Source organism: Vulpes lagopus, chromosome 19 (genome assembly GCF_018345385.1).
Source record: "Vulpes lagopus strain Blue_001 chromosome 19, ASM1834538v1, whole genome shotgun sequence".
NCBI classification, from domain to species: Eukaryota; Metazoa; Chordata; class Mammalia; order Carnivora; family Canidae; genus Vulpes; species Vulpes lagopus.
In genome coordinates this window covers 1,655,799-1,676,021 of record NC_054842.1, presented here as the reverse complement: position 1 = coordinate 1,676,021, position 20,223 = coordinate 1,655,799, and the positions used below count along the sequence as shown (strand labels likewise).

The following is a 20,223-nucleotide window of genomic DNA, read 5'->3' as shown; positions in this document are numbered from 1 at the left end:
GTCCACGCTTTCAGGCAGTGAGCGTGGGCATTGTGTTAGTTCCTTCTTACCACTGTAACAAATTACCACAAATGTGCCGTCTTAAAAGGGCACAGATTCATTTTGCAGTTCTGGAGGTCCAAAAGTCCAGAATCTTCAGCCGCTGGGCTAATGTCCAAGTGCTGGCAGGGCCAGTCCCTTCAGGAGGTCCCTTACCTTGTCCAGCTTCTCAGAACTGTCCTTGGGCCCGACCCTGGCTTCTGTCTCTGCCGCGCATTGTGTAGACAATATGATTACTCACAATATGACTACTGTGCCGGCGCCTGAGAGCCGTTGCTGCCCATCTCAGATCTGCTGATCAGCGTCCTGAATCCCTTCTGCATCCTCCCCCTCCCCCAACCACATAATCTCACACAGTCCCCAGCTCCAGACATGTGGATGGGACCTCTGGGGGCCTTACTCTGCCTGTGGCATGGAAGGTTCTTTCATGGAAAAGCGTTCGAAAGTTCTGGGTTGGGAAAAACTGCACATAAGAATCTAGAAAGTAGCCCACTTACTCTTTTCTCCGTGCTACAGGGTGTTCTGCTCTTGTGGGGCGCTAGAGACCTCACGGTGAGAGAGAGGCAGCTGTGTCACTGTCTTGTGCCCCTCTGTAGCACCTCCTTACTCCAGTTCTCCTGGGGGCTCTGCATGTCTGCGTCCCTGTGTCCCTCGTGTCCACACCTGGGCCTTTCATCAGGCCTCGTCTCTCCCCTAATCTGGCATCCAGAGTGCCCGGGGGAAGCAGCTCATTGTGCTCACTAACTGTGGGTGTGCTTATGCAGCAGAACTGGCTCTTTCTGAGCCTTGTGTTTTCAGATCACTTGATGATGACTCACTGCTGACTTGCTAGAAACGACAGTGGCATCTGTCCTTTCCAAGAGCCTGGGGCAGGGCTCTGGGGGAAGATGTGGTCTAGGAGCAGAGATGGTTAGCTTTCCTCTACTCTTCTAGGACCCTCTTCCCTTTCTGGGTCAGAGTTGTCCTGAGCCTGGAATCCTGCCCCTGCCTCCAGCCTGACTCCCCACATCTGTCCTCAGCTGGGCTGAGCTGGTTGTGGGCTCCCTTCCTTGTCCTGCAGAGGCCCCTGGACAGGGTGGGTTCTCGCTGGCCCATCACGTTGGCCACCCACCAGCGAGCCATCTGCCCGCAGGAATCTGTGGGTCTGTCTGTCCTGTCAGTTGTTCATCGGGACTTTGGACAAGGGTGTCTGGGTGGCTGGGTTCAGGAATTGTAATGGGGTAAAGATATGGGAGAAGTAGGAGGGGGCTTGCCCAGATACCCCTTGCATGGGGTTGTGGATGATGGTGGCAGAGACTTCCTTTGTCCCCGACAGGCCCGGGCTGCATGTTGAGAAAGAAGGGTTGAGTCTGCTCTTCTGGAGGTTCCACAGGCTGGATTTGACTTCCTCCTCTTGCTGTTTCTCCCTTGCCAGGTTGGGGTGACTCAATAGGAACCCCATCAGAGCGAGGCATGACCTATGATGCACTCCATGTTTTTGACTGGATCAAAGCCCGGAGTGGAGACAACCCTGTGTATATTTGGGGTCATTCCCTAGGCACTGGGTGAGTTCACAGCATGGTGGAGCCTTGGGGGAGCAGGTCTTCATGGGGCCACTTTCTACCCAGTCTCTCCAAGAGTGCCCTGTGGCTTCTGGATCCATGACACCATGAGTCCCAACATGCCTCAGCCCTTATTCCCCTGATGAGGGTAGGGGATGAAGCACCACAAAACCCATAAAGAGTTGGAGCTACTTTAACTCCTCAACCCAAGAAATGATCTGAGACACACCCAGGCAGTGGTGGGGAGGCCATCGCCCTCTGCCGGGAGACAGGCGCGCTTGCCTCCATTCCAGGGGTGCACCCAGAGAGATGTCTTTAGAGCAACGTGAGATGGGGCTTGAGTCCTGGATGCACAAAGACTTTGCACCTCCTGGCTCTGGAGGGTGCGTGCTGGCTCGGATGCCCAAGTGCTGGGCCTTGATTACATGCAAACTGGGCACGTTTGTAAACAGCGTTGGCCACTTAGCCTGTGTTTGGCTCACCCAAGAAAGAACCTGGGGGAGAATCAGCGGGTGGTTCCCTTCCTACATCTGCCAAGATGGGAAAACAGTTTATTTTTTTATTTTTTATTTTTTTAAAAGGAACTTGATTTTTATTTTTTTTGTTTTGTTTTTTTTTTTTAATTTTTATTTATTTATGATAGTCACAGAGCGAGAGAGAGAGAGAGAGGCAGAGACACAGGCAGAGGGAGAAGCAGGCTCCATGCACCGGGAGCCTGACGTGGGATTCGATCCCAGGTCTCCAGGATCGCGCCCTGGGCCAAAGGCAGGCGCCAAACCGCTGCGCCACCCAGGGATCCCGGGAAAACAGTTTAATGTTGCATTTGGGGCTGCCTGAATTGCCTCTGCTGATGGAAGGTCCAGAGGCGTCTGTAAAAGGTGCGGGGCTGTCATTGCCCAGAGTCCTGAGACCTTTGGCACCCATCCTGTTTCCAGCGGGACTTCCTTGGGGGCAGTGACCCTAGCTGCTGCCTCCCCTTGCTGCTTACCTCGCTCGGACAGCACCCGGCAGTCGGGGTGGGGGCTGCGGGCTCGGTGGTGCCGGGGAGAGTGAGTGGAGCCTGCCACAGGAGCCCGGGCAGAGCAGGAGCAGGCCATCCTGCTGTGGCGGTCTGCACAGGACCCTCCCAGTGCAGTCCTGGGGTGGCGGGAGGTCCAGGGGGTGTCAGCACCATCCTTGGCTGAGGGGGGCGGCTGATGGCAGGGGCAGTAGGGCCCACCCACGTCCTAGGGCATCTGTGTCCACACCCTCCCCCACGCCCCACCAACCGCCCCACAGGTCCAACAGCTTCTTGTTCACTTTGAAAACCAGATTGGTTTCATCTCAAACAGCTTCCTTCGTCATTCACCTGAACTGTTTCTTTTTCCCTTCTCAGGGTGGCGACAAATCTGGTGCGGCGCCTCTGTGAGCGAGGTAGGGGCTTGTGTGGACATGTGAGCCCTGGTTGCGTGGGTGTGGGCTCCACTGTGGGTCCTTGGGAATTGGATGCTGGTGGACAAGCAGCACGCAGCCATGCTTGGTGTCGTGTCACAGCCCCAGGGGCAGGCGTTGAGACCAGGGTCTGGGTAAGGCCTCAACTGACCCACGCCCACATTCCCTCTGGATTCTAGAGCACCTGGCAGAGCCTCTTTAGGGCTGAGCTCCCGATACACAGTGTCAGTAGGTGTGGCTCTAGGGAGCAAATCACAGCCACCCAAGAGTCCCCTGGGAGCACTCTTCACACACCAACAGTGCGGGGGCCGATGGGGCAAAGTCTGGGGGACCAGTGTCTCCCATGGGCCTCTGTGGGGGTGCCTTGCCCACCTCATAGCTCCCTGTTTGTTGTATTTATCTAGAGACACCTCCAGATGCCCTTATATTGGAATCTCCATTCACTAATATCCGTGAGGAAGCTAAGAGTCATCCATTCTCAGTGGCAAGTACAGATCTTATTAAAAATTGACTTTTTATTATTAAAATGATTGCTATAAGGGTAACTCTTAAGAAAGTAAGTATAAAATAAAAATCATAGGGGGACACCTGGGTGGCTCAGCAGTTGAGCATCTAACTTTGGCTCAGGTCGTGATCCTGGGTCCTGGGATCGAGTACCGCATCAGGCTGCCTGCAGGGAGCCTGCTTCTCCCTCTTCCTGTGTCTCTGTTTCTCTCTGTCTTTCATGAATAAATAAAATATTTAATAAATAAATAATAAAAATCATAGGAATTATCATTTAAATATTTGGAGAAATGCAGATTGTGTTAAAATGTAATCCTTGTTTAGTTCAGGGCACTGGCCTGAATACGGAGCTGCCTGGAATTTTAAAACTCTGTGGCCAGGCACAAGCACAGGTTCACAGTTGGACTGTCCAAGGACAACAGGCCCCTGGGAGGCCTTGCCTCTGGCGTGGTTTGCCTCCCTGGAACCCCCACCAGGGTTCATTGACCCCGGAGCTCCGCCCAGGCCGGTGCCTGCCTCCTCAGACCTGGAGCTGGTGGGTGCCCTGCTCCCTGCACACATGGATGGTGCTCGGCAGCCAGGCTCTCCCAGGTGTGGCTCCAGCTAACACCTAGGGCGAACGCTGGTGGGGGTTCCAGGTGAATCAGGCCCTCCTTACATGCTGAGACTGAGGCCCTGGACCCTCCCTTTCCAAGCCTGGCCCAGAGAGTCTTCTCTGTGTCCTGCTGTGTCTTGTAGGCCTTGTGTCCTGGCGACCAGAGGAGTCCTGTATAGTCTCTTCTGATGCTGCTTTACTCCCAAGTCACATGGACTCGTTTTCCCAGGGCTGGAGGCCCTAGTGTCTGTGGGAGGCATTGTCTCAGAGCTGGTTCTGCCCAGCTGCTGCCCTGTGGCATGGGAGCCTGTTTTGGGGACAGCCATGCCAGGCCAGTCCAGGAGCCTCTCAAGCAGGGAGGCTGTGGTCCAGTGGCAGGGGTGGTGTGGCCTCAGCTCAGTCCACTCGGAAGCAGGGGAGACCTTTGGGCACTTGGCAGCCTGTCTAAACCCTTGATCCCAGCCTTCTCTGTGGCTGTTGTAACCGGTGCCTCTGCCTGTCTTGTTTCCATGTCGCCTTCAGATATATCGATACTTCCCTGGGTTTGACTGGTTCTTCCTCGACCCCATTACAAGCAGCGGAATTAAATTTGCAAATGATGAAAAGTAAGTACTGCAGTACAATACCTCATTTTTCAATTTAAAAAAACACTGAGAACCCCCAGGACCAGTCACCCTCACCAGATTCTGAATACTGGGGTTCTCCTCTAACCATCCAGCCTTTGTAGGGGGCACATCAGGCTGTGAGCTGCAAATGGGAGAGAAGGGATTTGAAAAGACTGTAGTGGTGGTAAAGCAACAGGGAGACAGCATGTCTGTATGGAGGTTTTATTTGACAATAGTCCCTCAGAACCAGAGCTCCCCACAGGTTCTAGAGCAGTAACAGGAGCTGTCACTCAAAGAAGGATGCTGCCTCAGCCTTTTGACATATGTTTGGTATAGAAAGATGTTACAAAGTTCACTATTAAAATATTTCTCTTGGGGTGCCTGAGTGTCTCAGTCAGTTAGGCATCTGGCTCTTGGTTTCGGCTCAGGCCCTGATCTCAGGGTTGGGGGATTGAGCCCCATGTCAGGCTCTGCACTCAGCTGGGATCTGCTTGAGATTCTCTCCCTCTGCCCCTCCCCATTCGCTTTCTAAAATAAATAAATCTTAAAAAACAATAAATATTCAGTTAACATTTAAGAATTTACACTTTGAAGTAAATGTGAAAAATGGAATATTTTTCCCCTTAATTATGTGTTTTGGTTCTAAAACTAAAATTTGAGTAGACATAGGCACAAAACCTGCTTATTTATAAATATTGTTTTGGAACTTAGAGAAGAATAATCTGAAAAAACCTGGATTCCAACCACAAGCACCACAGTGAGTGTTGGGCCCCCCGAAGCTGCCCCTTGGCCATGCTCCTGGCTGAGAGTTGGGGGGCTGGTCGTGCTTCCCCCACTGGGAGTCACAAGCCCCTCCATGGGCGGCTCTGAGGTGACAGCAGGTGACATCGGGTGAACTTGGCCTTCTCTAGAGGTGGGTAAAGGTTAGGATGTACTGTTTACAGTGGAAATCCTAAAAAGATTCCACTGTCAAAGTGTGACCCTCGCAGCAGAAAGGCCCCTCCCTGGAAGCAGAGGGCAGGGGGAGCGGGTATGTGCACCAGTAGCAGAAGCACAGAGTGCCAGACAGGCCGGGTGTCTGTGGGGTGACGAGTCTCCTGGCCCAGGTCCTGCCAGGTGCCAGGCTTGCCCAGTGCTGCCCTCATGGAGCCCCCAGATCAGTCTGGAACCACCAGAACCAGGCCCATCTGTGGTTTGCTAGAAGGCTTGGATCTGTGAACCTGTTGAAAACATTAATTTATTTGTAAACAGGGTGACCTTGAATGTCATTTTTAACAAAGGTTAGAGAGTGTGGGCTTTTTTAGTAAACATTCATTTGCAATAAATTTCTTGGCCCATTTAAATTATATTGTTTTGTAAATTTCAAAGAATATATTTAGTGGCAGAAATAATCATTTTAATTTCCAGAAAATACACAGGGGGCAAATTTGGTGAATGAATTGATCTCTAGACTTGACTGAATAGATGGTGCTACAAACATCTAAGAAATCAACTTTTAGGGACGCCTGGGTGGCTGAGCGTTTGAGCATCTGCCTTGGGCCCAGGGTGTGATCCTGGGGTCCCGTGATCCTGGGGTCCCGTGATCCTGGGTCCCTGCATGGAGCCTGCTTCTCCCTCTGCCTCTGTCTCTGCCCCTCTCTCTGCGTCTCTCATGAATAAATAAAATCTTTAAAAAAAGAAAATCAACTTTTAGTTCTCTACTGAAAGCCAGTGGGATTCTAGCCGTGAGCACCATGGCGAAGCCCGCACTGAAGTCAGGTGCCTGCCATAGGCAGGCCTGAGGCCCCAGTCCTCTCCTGGGCTTGTGGTCTAGCCCCATGTCCTCCCGCAGTGTGAAGCACATCTCCTGCTCCCTGCTTATCCTGCACGCAGAGGATGACCCGGTCGTGCCCTTCCAGCTTGGCAGAAAGGTGGGTGTCAGGTGCTGCCCCTGGTGCGGGCGGGTGGCTTGCAGCTTCCCGTTGAGGCCAGGCCGGGCATACGTGCATGTGCAGGGGTTCTGCTGCTGGCAGGTGCCCCTTTTGAAGGAGACTTGGGTGGGGGCCGACGGGTGACACCTTGTGAGCACAGAGCAGTCAGAGGGTGTGGGCTTCTTGACCAGTATGTTCGGTGATGGCAAAAGGAGAGGAGAGGGTGAGTAGGGGGGGTCCTAGCCCCTGTGCAGGGGTCCTGGCCTGATGGAGCCTGACCACTAGCTGCTTAGCCAGGAGGGCTCACGGTGGTTGGCCAGAGGGAGAGAACTCTCAGGGGAGAGGATGCCCCGGCCGCAGCACGGGGTCGCAGTCGGTACACTGGATACACAACCTTGGGGGTTGGACTGCTGTCGGGGACCATAGTGTTGTGAGGCCTCCATGTTTGCTTTTGCTGAGTTTGCTTTGCCTTTGCTGCCGGGAGAGAGCGTTAGATGTGTCACTGAGTGTCGTGGGGGACGTTCTGCCTGGCGTGGCGATGCTGGGGCCGGGGGTGCCAGCGGGCAGGTGTCCTCCCCTAAAGCCCCCTGTAGCCGGCACAGGCCGCCCAGCAGCACTGCTTGGGCCTCAGCCCGGCCCCGGGGTGAGCCGTCAGGCCAGCGCGCCCCTCACGGCTGGCCGCCCCTGAGGAAGGGCCACCTGGGAGAGAGGTGTGAGGATGGGGTCCCTAGCTGAGGTGCTGGGGGCTGGGTGCTCATCAGCAGCCCTGGCCAGGCTGGCTGCAGGGTAGCAGCATTGTTGGTGGGGTGCTCCGGTTCTCTTCCCGGGACAGCGGCCTCCCTGCCTGCAGGGGGACCACCAGGTGCCTGTGGGTGCTGACCCGTCATGTCTCCCCTGTGCCAGCTCTACAACATCGCTGCTCCATCTCGAAGCTTCCGAGACTTCAAAGTTCAGTTTATCCCCTTTCACTCAGACCTTGGCTACAGGCACAAGTACATCTACAAGAGCCCTGAGCTTCCACGGATACTGAGGTGAGATATCCCCCACCTGGGACTCACTGGGTGGTGAAGGCTTAGGCCAGGCGTTCCTGTCACTCAAGAGCCTTCCATCTCCACAGAGGGCTTGCGTGCTGACTGCTGCCACAATCACACAGGGCAGTGACTCCTCTAGGCGTGGGTTGTGCAGGCTGTGTAGACACCCACCTCGGGGGGCACCCCAGACCCTGTAGTGCCCACACAGCTGTTGGGGCCGGCCTGGGGCATATAGCACATGGGAGACCCCAGGCCAGCTCCCAGAAGCCTGTTTGGCCTCAGCTGCTTCTTGGAGGGAGGCTGTGCTCCTGGCTGCACCACCGTGGCCAGTCTGGGCTGGGACTGTGGCTGGGTTGTGGGCACCCATCCTGTTCCCAGGTGCGGAGCCCAAGCATGAGGGCAGGACAGTGGCCAAGGGCAGTGTGGACAGGGTGAGGCCCAACCCCCTGCCCCCATCCCAGGCACAGGCAGCCCCCGCTGTGCCGATGGCCTGCAGGGTGCTTTCATGGGGCTGCTGGCACTGGGGTGCCGGGACCGGCCCTCGGGGAGTCTGATGGCAGCCTACCCCCGTCAGCCCGCCGTGGTCACCTCAGCAGGGCCCTGAGGGCTGAAGGAGTATGGCTTTGCTCTAGGGCTATGATTTCCCTAGCCCAAGAGGAACACGTTCCAGAAAATCAAGCCTGGAGTGTAGCTCTAGAGTTTAGAACGAAGGACAGCAGCCCGAGACCCGGTCTCTGCCCCTACAGGGTCGGGGTCTGACCAGGCCTTTCCGTTGGTGCCCTGGGTCTGTCACTCAGGCCTTCTGTGTGGGTGCTGGTCCTCCTGGGATGGGCTGACGGAGATCATGGGCCACAGGACCCTGGTGGCTGCTGACGGTTGTCCGGTCCTGTCTAGGGAGTTCCTGGGGAAGTCAGAACCTGGGCGCCAGCACTGAGTCCTGCTGCCTGAAGGAGCATGAAGACCTCTGCCCTCCCCGTCTGCTGTGGCCGCTCGGCGTCCTTGATGCTCCTGGACAGAGGACCCGGATGCCAGCTGGGGCGGGCGGAGGAGGCCCAGCTGACCCAGGGCGCCCACCCTGGGCAGCTGGGAGCGTGGCTGTCCGTGGAAGGCACAGGTTGTTGGCGTGTGATCCCATCCCTCTTATTGCCCCTGAACCTGAGCTCTTGTCGGGCGGACAGTGACCATGCAGGCCAGCCCCCTGCTGCTGGACCCCACACCTGCTGAGCTGGGCCCAGGGGTCCTGGGGCGGGGGTGTGGGGTCTGGGGACCATGCTGCGTGAGATGGCGGCGGTCCCAGCTCTCCCCCCAGCACCCTTTGTTCCCCGGGGCCTCACAGTGGGGGATGGGTCCACGACCTGCACTTCCTCTGCTTTCTCCCCACCTGTCCACCTAACCTGGCCTTGGACTGAGCATTTATTTAAGAATAAAATTGTGGTGGTGGTCCATCTGTCATGTCTTGGTGGCACCTCCAGCTGCCGCAGGCCCTGCTCAGGGTCCAGCCCATGGGAGAAGGGGCGGCTGCACAAGGGCGGACGTCCTGGAGCTGCCTTTACTCCTGGATGGGGAGGCCTGTGCAAGGAGGGGCGAGGTGTGTTCGTGAGGGGCCAGCTCTCCAGATGGGACAGAGGGTGTTTCCCTAAAATACCTAACCTGGAGCAGGCTTGCAGGATGATGGTGTCACTCAGCAGGCTCTGGGGTGGCACCCACAGATGCCAGGCTGGCCCCTGGCACTGGTCTGTGAAGAGCCTTGGGGCAGCAGAGCGTGGGATCTCTCGCTCTGGCCGAGCACGGCCTCGCTCACTCACTGAGAGGAGTGGGGGGGGGGGGCTCAAACCTTTTGTCAAAGCAGCCTCCCTGCCCTTCAGCCGCCCTTGCAGACCCTGCTGCCCAGTGGCCCGGTGCCCAGTGGGACCAGCTCCGTGCAACCTGAGGAGTGAGGGGACAGGGACGCCGGGTCTGGTAAGGAAAGCGGAGCAAGGACCCACCCCCCACCCCCTAGACCCACTGCTCCAACGGCCGACTGCTCCAGGTCCTGAAGCTCTGGGGCTTTCCAGTCGAGGGGGCGCAGATTTCCCCGGGGCATGGAGGGCCTCGCCCTCAGCCTGCCTGGGGGCCCAGGTGCCAACGCAGGGGCAGGCACCTGCAAGCTGCCCCCAGTGATACTCACATCCGGGAAACCAGGCCTCTGACAAATGGGTTGAAACAGATTCCCCCGAGGTGTGTTCATGCCAGGTGTATGTTCTTCCTGTTGGACAGGCCCCTGCTGCCTCCTGGGTCTCCCCTGGGGACGAGCCCTGCCTGTGGCAGCGCACCCCATCCTCAGGTAGACGCACGCCCCCCTCCCCACCATGTTCCCCAGTAACTGCTGTGCCAGGTGACAGAAGCCTCGAGGTAGGGCCGCTTGCGCAGCTGCGTCAGTCTGTGTGAGCCACCCCAGCTCCCTCCTGGGGGCGAGGCAGGCCATGAAGTTGGGCTGCAGTGCTTTGACAGGTCTGACAGGCCTGACAGGCGGGCTGAGGAGCAGGAAGCAGGGACGGGCCCTTGCTCGCTCATGGCGGTTCATCAGTTCCAAACGCCGCCCCCCCCCCCCCAAGGGATTAACGAAGCCTGAACCGAACCGTGGGCTGTGGCATTTGTAACCCGCAACGATACAAAACCAGTCTTAGGGGGGAACAGAAGGAACAGATGCAGACACGCACAGCCGTCAATTCTGTGGTTTACATGTGTGTCCTGGGAGCCACTTGGCACCCCTAGATCCCAGACGGCTCCAGGGGGACGTGCCCTTGTCCCCAGGGCCAGGAGTGGGTGACGAGACATGCAAAAGCAGCAATGCAGTCTGCACCAACAGTGCTAACACCCTGATGGCAGATCTGAGACTCCTTTCATGAGCTGGTGGTTCTGGCACATACTCCACATTCCTCTCACGCCCGGGGTGGGAGAACCTGGTCCGTCCTTAATCCCAGGGCCTAGGCCATTCCGAGGGAGGCTCTGAGGCCTGCGCCTGGCACCAGCCCCCACCCTGCCCACGGCGCAGAATGGAACACGGGCCAGGCCGGCCAAGCACAGGCAGGAAGGTTTAATCGGTGTCTCACACAAGGCAGTAACAGTAAGTGGCACAGTGATGGTCACACATGGCCCAAGAGACAGGACAGCAGGAGGGGGTGGGGAGGTGACCACAGCCGCTGAACATGGGCCTCCCCAGCAGACCTGCAGCTCTGGTGACGTGCACGTGAGTAGGTCGTCTGTGGGCCGATTCTGTGAGCAGTCAGAACTCGGAGTGAGGGCAGAGCCTGTGGGAGGGTGCTGGGGGGGGTGCTGCCCCTAGCTCTCCCTTGGGCAGCTGCCCCCACCAGCCTCCACCCAGGCAGAGTACAAAGCAGGCTCCCTTCTGGGCCTGCTCAGTCCCTTCCATGGCAGGAACGCTGGCACAAAGGGCGGGCAAGGGAGGCTGGCCTGGAGTGAAGGACAGGAGACGCAGCCCCCAGGACACGGCAGGGGCATAGCCCCGGGGCCCCAGGCTGGGCAAAACATCCCGGCATTGTCTCTCAAGCACAAAACTTCAGAAGTAAAATCTTTAGTTACTAAAACAAAAACAGGTTTTAGCTATTTTTGTTTTCCCATGAATTTGATTTTCCTCTTGAAAAGCAAAACCAAGCTAATGTTGCATCAGTCAGCCTTGTCCTAGCCAAGGACCCCCAAGATGCCAGACGCGGATGTCCTCCCCCATCTATCAGTCTGGAAACCCGGGGCCAGGGCACCCATGCGGCAGCTGCAGACACAAGGAGGCCACAGCTGTGGCCAGCTCCCCGGACTTGGCCACAGCTGCCTGCCCAGACCCCAGAATCCAGAGGCTCAAAGCTAAAAACAAGCTCACTGCCAGGTGCGTGCAAGGTCTCAGAGGAGCCAGCCGGCGGCTCCCACTTCCCCACCTCCTCAGGTAGGTGAGCTATAGCTGCCGGGCACCCCGGCCGGGGCTGTGCGCTCTGCTCTGCTTTCCTGAAGGACACTGGGGAGCATCTCACTTCTTGCACCCTTCCTTCCTGGCTCACCCTAAGCCACGACCGTGATCCTCAAGGCTCTCCAGAAACAACCCTGCAACAAGCAGGCGGTGGCCGGGGGGCCTAATCCCTGGGGAGGTTGGGGGGTGGGATCTGCAGGTCGGAGGGCTCCACGCCCCAGATGTCCCGGGCGTACTCCGTGATGGTCCGGTCGCTGGAGAACTTGCCCGAACATGCGATGTTCCTGATGACCTTCTTGGTCCACTCCCTGGGGTTCTGCAGAGGGAAGGACAGGCTGAGTGATCTCAGGCACCACACAGGATAGCCTTCTGGACTATTCCCGGATGAGCTCTCAGCCTCCAGGCAGCCTGATGAACAAAGGGAAGTGGCCATCAACCCCTCGCTGACCAGAAAAGCTACAAAATGACTAGAGAGAGGGGCAAGGAGCCTCAAAATGTGTCACAACCTCAGGGCACGGCTGGTGTGACAAACAACAGCAAGCAAGTACTCACCAAGTGGATCCAGGGGCTCTCCTGTCCACAGCTCACCCCCTCCCCCGCCCCCGAATGAGCCAGCACTGAAAGGAGCCTTCCGGAAAGGGCAGACTGCTGAGGCCCATGTCAGGAGCAAAGGCTCCCCCCAGAGCCCTGCCTGGTCACTTGGTTTCCCGGGATCCCCTGTTCTTTGACAGGTCCTCAAGGGCAGGCAGCTTCCCTGTGGGTGGGGTGGGGGGGCCAGGACCGTAGCATCAGGAACACACACCCCTCAGGCCTCATCCAAGAACCTGGTTAATAATCCATCTGACTCACAACTTGGCGCACAGCCAGAGTTCTCCCACTGCCACCCCTGGTGAGGCACACGGGCTGGGTGTCCAGAAAACCCCAGGAAGGGGAGGCAGTGGGTATGAGGGACGGACACCCTCCTTCACCTCCCAGGCTCAGGCCCTTATGACTACGAGACCCCGCATGGATGTGCCCACTCCCTCAGGGTACAGGCTAGCACATGCTCCACACAGAAATGGATGAGGGGGGGGGGGCCCTTGTCCACCTCGCTAAGGAGCGGGGAGCTGGTTGCGGCGGCCTGGCCTCACAAAGGCCTCTCCTTACGGCTATGTATTCCTCCCTCTACTTAACACAGAAGCTTGCACCCTTCTAGGAAGTGGGCATTCTCACAGTTAAACCAGTTTTTCTGTGCACACACGTCTTCGTGGCTCTGCACCCACCCCCCCACCCTCCTGATGACGCTGCAGGGGAACTCAGACCACGGGCTGGGGCTGCCTCTGCCGTCCGCACAAAGGAAACTCCTGCCCCACTCACTTGCCTTCTGTGCTGGTGTGACTGGCTGCGCAGATGCCAGCGTGGATGACAGCCTGGCCCCAGGGGTTGAGCAGACGGACAACTGAGGCAGTCTGAGCAGGAAGTGATGAAGCAGCCCTGGCCAGCCCGCGTCCACGAGGGAGCTCAGCCTGCCAAACCCCCAGCCACCCTGCCCTGGGCCACAGGATGAACCGTGGCCTCCCAGGACTGGACCTCAGAGATGTCGCCCATTGCTCCCCTGCTAGGCTGCCCCACCAGCTCCGGGGCCCTACAGTCATACCCGGTACAGCTGGTCCACCTGGGCCTGGCATGCCACGTATGCTTCATAATCTGCAAACACCTTGAACCTGAAACGGGAGATAGGAGACTAGGCCACCATGGTAGGTAACAAGCCAGAGACTGGCTAACGGCCACCAGATTACAGCCACTCCAGTTCCCACACCTCGGGATGATGGCGTCTATCAGGCCGCAGAGTAGCTCTATGAGTAGTACTTCCGTTCTGGGGATACTGTTCTATAAAAACCTTGTTGTAAGCCGTTTCTTTAAAGAAGGGATTGTAAACAATGCATCGTCCCCTTGCGAGGGGGGTGGGGCTGGGGGCTGGGGTCCCTTTGAACAGCACAGGCGGAGAGGCCTCCTGCTGACCCCACCTCCCAGGATGACAGCGAGGCTCCGAGCAGCCATCTGTTCCCAGGGCCCACCTGGGCCGTGACCTGGTGATCTATAGGGAAAGGATGTGGTGGACAAAACTGTAGGACTTAGGAACAGGGAAATGCAGACAATTCATGAAACCATGAACAATGTTTCCGTGATCACAGTCTGAGCCAGGGCCACACTCCTAGCCCTGTGACGTGTGGGGCTGCCATTTGGTCTGACACCTGCTCACAGCCCTCACTGAAGAGCAACAGAGGAAACCAACCCAAAGGCAACCGAGAGTGGAACAGGTCAGCTCTCAGCATTTAGCAGATTCAGCTCTTCCCAACAGGGTGGAGCAAAGAACCGTCAAGGAGGACAGGCAGCACTGCTGACTTGCAGGGACGTTATAACCACGTGTAGACACATCGTAACACAACATTAACTACGTTGTAATTTGTGTCACAGGGTAATTCCACTTTAACCACTTTGTGCCACACTGCCCAACACCTGCCTCAGCTGGGACTGTGAAGCAGAGCCCTCTGCCCTACCGCCTTCCAGAAGTTTCTGGGGCATCCTGCCCACACCCCCGTTCTCTCGGGGAAGAGAGGGCTCAGGAATTGCCTCCACCAGCCCCATGAGAAGCCACCTTCTGCTCACCATGCCCTTCTGGGGGGCCAACCAGTGCCGGTGAGGGTGGACCATGAGCTGGCAATCCCTACCGCCAGGGTGCCCCAGCCTTTAAGCACCTGCAGAGGCCCCTGCAGGCCCTGGTTGTGGCTGAGCCGGTCCAGGTCAATGGTCTGAGCCTCTGCCTGGGAGGCTGGGCTGGGAGGCCGGGGGTCACCCCTAAAGCACAGCCTACCACCCACCAGGAAGATGACCCACCTGTGTGACCTGCCGGTAGGGAGGGACATAAGAACGAACCTGTCGTGGTTCAGCAGCATGTTGACAACATCCCTGAAGCAGTGTGGATCCTTGGGAGAGAAGAAGCCGCTGCTGATCTGGTCCAGGGCCTGCCTCAGCTCAGGCAGGCGCTCATAGTACTCTCTGGCATTGTACCTGCAGGGAGGGGGGGCCAGGTGTCAGCCTCTGCGGGCAGGGGCGGTGTGCCTGTACGGGGCACACACCCCTGGTCCCAGATGGCTCCAGGCCTGGGAGGCCTGCACGGGCAGCCCGGCCACACGCACTGCTGGGCCCTGAAGAGGCAGCAATGCGCCCGACATGCAAACTGAATCCCAAGGCTCCCGGCTCACAGAAATGTGGTTACTGGAAGACCTGCAGTCGCACGTGCGCCGCCACCATACTCTGATGGGGGCAGGCTGCCTGAGAACCTGCCTGCTGCACACCATCTCTACCTCTGACCCTGCTCCCTGCCACCACCCTGCCTCTTGGCGCCATGACAATGACCAGGAAAACCAGGTGTTCACCTGTAGGGCCACGGCTATCAGGGAGTCTGGGGGGTGGAAGCATGTGAGTTCCCAGGACATGGGATAGGGCAGAGAGCCCAAATGAGAAGCAGGTGGAAAAGGACACATGGGGGAGTGTGCTGCTCTCAGGCTGAGCCATCTGGCTCACTCTCAAATGTGACTTTAGGTGACATTTGGGTTTTAACTCAGCTGGTCCCTGAGGCCTCACCAATTTTAGGCAGTTAGGCAATCCTGTCTTTTCAACTGTTGCTCAGAATCAAGCTGGGGCCAGACTCAAGAATATCGGAGGTCATGAAACATGAGGAAAGGCTGAGAACATGTCATAGACTAAAGGAGACAGAAGACCTGCCGTCAAAACATGGGGGTGCCCTGGATGCGAACCTGGGACAGAGAAGGATATTCGTGGGGAAACAGTGAATGAAGCATGAACTTTAATAAATGACACTGCGCCGCTATTGGTGAGCTCATTCTGACCATGTACCACTCTAGAAGATGTAAGCAATAGGGGAATTAGCAGAAGGGTCTACGGAGCTCTGTGCTATCTCTGCAACTCTTCTGTAAACCTGAAATTATTCCAAGACCATAGGGTTACTGTACAGAATCTGGCCAGGGAATCTCAGCAGTAGGCCAGCCCCAAATCCCCACACTGGCCCAGAGTGCTCAGGGCTTTCCCTCCAGAGACTGGCGCCTTCCGCCCTTTTAAAAACTCTTTCTGAACCCACAGACTGGGCCAGTGGAGACCAGCACAGAGCAGCCAGCTGCCACCCAAGCCAGCCTCCTGGGACAGCCCATGGGAGCTCCGGACGTGGGGAAGCTCGGCCACCATGCCCACAGCCACCCATCCACCAGGTGGGCCTCTCCCCCAGCAAGTGCAGGCCTGGCTCCCAGAGCCCTCTCAGCTCCACCCCCACTCCCACCCCCCATGCTCCAAGCAGTGCCCAGGATGCTGCTGTGCCCTCAATGGCAGAGGGAAAGACACACACCCTTTCTGGTCCAGGGCCTCGACATCCTCCACACGCATGCCAAAGATGAAGAGGTTCTCAGTGCCGGCTTCCTCGGCCATCTCCACATTGGCGCCATCCATGGTGCCAATAGTGAGGGCCCCATTGAGCATAAACTTCATGTTGCCTGTGCCCGAGGCTTCGGTGCCCGCAGTGGAGATCTGCTGTGACAGGTCTGCCGCGGGGATCACTGCAAGCAGGTGGACGAGAAGGTACGTCATCACAGGCTGCTCACAGCACAAGAGCAAGGGGAATTGTGTAGGGATACCACACGCCCTCCTCCAGCCCATGGCTGGTGTTCCCAGAGCGGGCACCACCTCCTGTCCACTCCAGGATGGGCCTGAGCCCTGCAGCTCACTCCTGCTGGCCTGTAAGGGCTTCCGTTCCTGATCCAGGGCCATCTGAGGCCAAGATGGTGACTCCTGAGAAGACCCAAGGTAGCAGAAGACCTGTGTTCTGAAAGCTTCCAGGGACCAGGCCCAACCATCGTCTAGGGGCCTGTGGTTCTGGCTTTGGGCGTTATCATTCCCTTGTACCCCATCAGTAGTTCTGTCTCCTGCCATCAGCCCATAAGGCTCCTCAGGGCACTTAAGAATCTAGACTCTTAAAGAACCAAAGAAGTAGGACAGTGGGGTGATTTCCTTGTCTTCACACACACACAAGTCCCCCTATGCTATATTCAGACTGGGCAGAGCCAGCCATGCTGACCACCCAAATGCTATTTGTGAGCTCATTCTGACCATGTACCACTCTAGAAGATGTAAGCAATAGGGGAATTAGCAGAAGGGTCTACGGAGCTCCCCCGTAGAAGGGTCTACGAAGGCTTCTGCCAAGGCTAGGCTCCCTGTGCCTCCAAGGTATGGCTACTGGGAGAGCTGCATCGTCCTACTCTGCCTTGGCATCCCTGCCCCCACGTCCTCCTCGTGTCCATGGAGCTGATGTGGCTTCCCCAGCCCAGTGGCTGGCACTCAGGGTCAGCAAAGGTCAGAGTCCAGCCTTTGTTCAAGGCCAAGGACCAGGGTAGGGAGATAAGGGCATCTCCAGCCCCCATGAGCTGACGTGACAGCAGACCCTCTGGTGCAGCAAGTTCAAGAGCTGGGGAGCACTTGGGGGATCCAGACCCTGGCTCTGAGACTCCACACCAGGAACCCCAAGGCCGGTTCTAAAGGTGCCCGGGAGCCAGCTGGCCCCAGAGAACAGTGAGGAGTGGGGAGTTCCCGGCAGCAAAGGGCTGTAAGGTACATCAGAAGCTCAGTGAAGAACCACAGTACTGACCCTGAGCTGTGTATGGTCTGTGACAGCTGAGGGACCAGAGACCGTCTGATGACCCGGCCGAGCTGGCCTGAGAGGGGAGAGAGTTATTCAGTGCAAAGGGCAGCAGCTGGGGAGTTACAGAAGTGCCTACTGCTCTGAGCCAGGATTCCAGGCTCAGGTTTTCCAGGTTCCTGCCAGGGCCTCAGGGAGTGGCCAGTTTATTTATTTATTTATTTTTTGGGGAGTGGCCAGTTTAGAAAGCCCTGTCCAGCTCAGGACAGTCATACTCCAGCTGCCTTGGAAGAGGCAGATGCCAGCCCAGATCGGAGGCTGGCAAGGCCCTTGAGAGCACATAGATGCTGACAGCAGAAGCATCCTCAGGGGGTGGGAGGAGGCCCACCCTGGAAGCATATCCTGCCAGCAAGAACAAGTTGGAAGAGCAGGAAAGAATGCTGGGGAACAGAGGACAGGAGAGGAGCAAGGTCAAAGTGAGAAAGGACAGAAACAAAGGATGTCCGTGGTGGACAATCATTTTCTGCACTTAGTGATGGGCAGGGAGGTCCCCCAAAGCCTTTCACTGCTAGAACCAAGGTCTCCGCTGGCCAGAAGAGCCTGGTGGCCGGGCAGCGTTCATCTGCCTGACCAGCAGCGACCACCCATTTCATACTTGGGCAGGAGAGGGCTTTCCTGTCTCATGCAGCCCCCCAGGGCCTACCTTTCTCAGCCAAAGACACTCGGTAGTTCTCCAGGAAGATCACTTTGAGCCTGTCGCCCACAACAGGATCATGGTTGACTACGTTGCCGATGGATGTGACCAGCTTGATGATCATCTTTGCCATGTGATAACCGGGGGCCGCCTGGACACGGACAGGAAATTCAGCATGAACACACTTGTGCTCAGGGCAGCACAGGGTCCTCAGAGGGTCCCGGGGCCCGTGCTGATCTGTGGTCATGCTGGGCCGGGGGCTACCCGCCACATGTGCTACCTCAGCCTGTGCTGAAACCTGTCAGCCTCAAACCTGTTCTGACTCGTCAGTTCTTTAGGAATGAGATCAAAGGAGGAGGACTTTTAGAACTACCCACTTCTCAGAAACCGGGAACTAAGGAACATACTAGGACATGCCAGACGGGTGTCTGGGGAAGACACACAACCCAACCTCCATAGCAAATCAGTTGCAGACAGAGAGGATGCAGGCATGTGGGAAGCTCCCGATGATGAGATTCAGCGGACAGCAAGCAGTGGCCAGCTTAGGCCCTTGCCAGGGTCCAGAGTCAAACAAACTGCTCCAGATACTTAGGACTTTGCCATCTACATGTGAAGACCCTATCACGTGGTGGTGGTAGAGCCTGTATCTGCGGTGGCTTGGGAGGAAAATATCATTGGGAACACGGGTGAAGCATTTACAGGTGATACTACATCTGGAACCAACTCTTAAATGGTCCCAAAGGAGTCTGGGATAGGTGTATGGATACTATTACCATTCTTTCTACTTTTCTCCAAGCTGAAAAATCTTAGTAATGAATATTTAAAAAACTGCTGGAAAGCCCACACCCTGGGCTGAGGAAATGGCCGGCGCTGGGGGGAGGGCTGGGGGCCAAGGAGGTGTCCCTCGTCTGCTGGCCCCAGGCAGGTGCTCAAACCTCCTGTCCACCTTCATGTGTGCTTCAGCTGGTGGAGCACAGTGCCCGGGCTCCGCCCCATAGCTGCCCATGAATTAGCAACACCCCACAGTGTCCTCATGTTCTCTGATGATGCTGAGGCTTTTGGGGAAAAGTGGCAGAGGATGGGGATACCTGCCCTAGAGCATGGAGCATGGAGAGGAGACCCACCAAGGAGTAATGGCAGCATACTGGGACTCCGCGACTGCATGTCCAAAAGCATGCACCACTGTGAACACAGGAAATAAAGCTAGGCTGAGCTCCCAGCAGCTGTACATCTGGCTGATGGAGCAGCCAGCAATCTACGCCCACTCAGCACACGAGTGCAAGGCAGTCAGTGGGCACCATGCTGGGGCCTAAGAGCAGGCACAGGTGCAGAAGAGTGGTGGTTATGCAAGGAATGGCACTGCCCTATCAGATGGAAGGCCAGCAAGCCCCCTGGGGCTGCAGACCTCCCACTTTCATGTGCTTGGCAGCCAAGGGGCCCATGCAGCTCCCTCCTATTGCTGAGCTGATGGACACTGAGTCACCTCAGTCCACAAGCACACCTGGGGAAGTAAGGACCTCTGGTGTTCCATATGTGTGCTGGCTCTGAGCCATTGCAGTGTCCGGCCCACCAGGCAACTGGCACTCAGGTTAGGATAAAAAGCATGGTGGTTTGTGCATTCAAGTTAAATACCAAGCAAGGAGCAAAGAGGACATCACCTCACCTTGCCCCCAATCATGATGGTCCTGGGCACAAAGGCCTTGGCTGGGTCCTTCTTTATTCCTGCAGGACAAATGAGAGATTCAAATAAGGCACTAAAGCCTGACAAAGCCCTGCTCTGGGATGTGGTGTGCCAATCAGCCTCCTGTTGGGGGTCAGAGCAACCCCAATACAGGTGGTAGGGTACAGCCAGCGGGCCCCTGTGTGTCTGCTGGGAACTCTTGCTTACTAAAGGTATAAGCCCCCTAGATTCTGCATTTATATCCCACTTTGGTGAGGGAGGAGCCCAGGAACAAACTCTTCCAAAAGACTCACAGGAAAAGCTGTACCTCTGTTCCCACAACAGCCCAAAGCAGGAGGGTGGCTTGGGTCTAGTCACTGGCTGTCAAGGCCTCTGCACATGATGGATACTTGGAAAAGAGGGGACTCTGGGATCATAGAATTGGCACCGGCACCCCTTGAAGGGCATGAGTGAGACCCTGAAACTCTCCTGCACGGGGGCAGCCAGAGGGTCAGGGCACAAGCCCCTGGCCCTCAGTGTATAACGGAGAGGTGCCGAGGTGTCTACAG

At 57.0% G+C, this 20,223-nt stretch overlaps 2 protein-coding genes across 3 annotated transcripts in view; one reads left to right on the top strand and one right to left on the bottom strand.

Annotated features, from left to right (window-relative positions):
* ABHD12 (abhydrolase domain containing 12, lysophospholipase) overlaps positions 1–9,099 on the top strand; it is a 70,302-nt gene extending 61,203 nt beyond the window's left edge. Inside the window, exons 7-13 of one of the 2 annotated variants that reach the window (XM_041734385.1) lie at positions 1,454–1,583; positions 2,956–2,993; positions 3,416–3,495; positions 4,633–4,715; positions 6,547–6,625; positions 7,476–7,656; positions 8,551–9,099. In XM_041734385.1, the coding sequence (XP_041590319.1) occupies positions 1,454–1,583; positions 2,956–2,993; positions 3,416–3,495; positions 4,633–4,715; positions 6,547–6,625; positions 7,476–7,655 (590 nt within the window). In that variant the 3' untranslated portion in view covers position 7,656; positions 8,551–9,099. The remainder of the gene's footprint in view (positions 1–1,453; positions 1,584–2,955; positions 2,994–3,415; positions 3,496–4,632; positions 4,716–6,546; positions 6,626–7,475; positions 7,657–8,550) is intronic. The other variant, XM_041734386.1, reaches the window with a different exon arrangement.
* Positions 9,100–10,717: 1,618 nt separating this feature from the next.
* The window catches only part of PYGB (glycogen phosphorylase B), a 59,326-nt gene continuing 49,820 nt past the window's right edge, over positions 10,718–20,223 (bottom strand). The window contains exons 15-20 of the mRNA XM_041734377.1: positions 19,658–19,716; positions 18,004–18,145; positions 16,017–16,224; positions 14,531–14,665; positions 13,251–13,317; positions 10,718–11,930 (exon numbers count right to left, since the gene is read on the bottom strand). Of these exons, the coding sequence (XP_041590311.1) occupies positions 11,778–11,930; positions 13,251–13,317; positions 14,531–14,665; positions 16,017–16,224; positions 18,004–18,145; positions 19,658–19,716 (764 nt within the window). The 3' untranslated portion in view covers positions 10,718–11,777. The remainder of the gene's footprint in view (positions 11,931–13,250; positions 13,318–14,530; positions 14,666–16,016; positions 16,225–18,003; positions 18,146–19,657; positions 19,717–20,223) is intronic.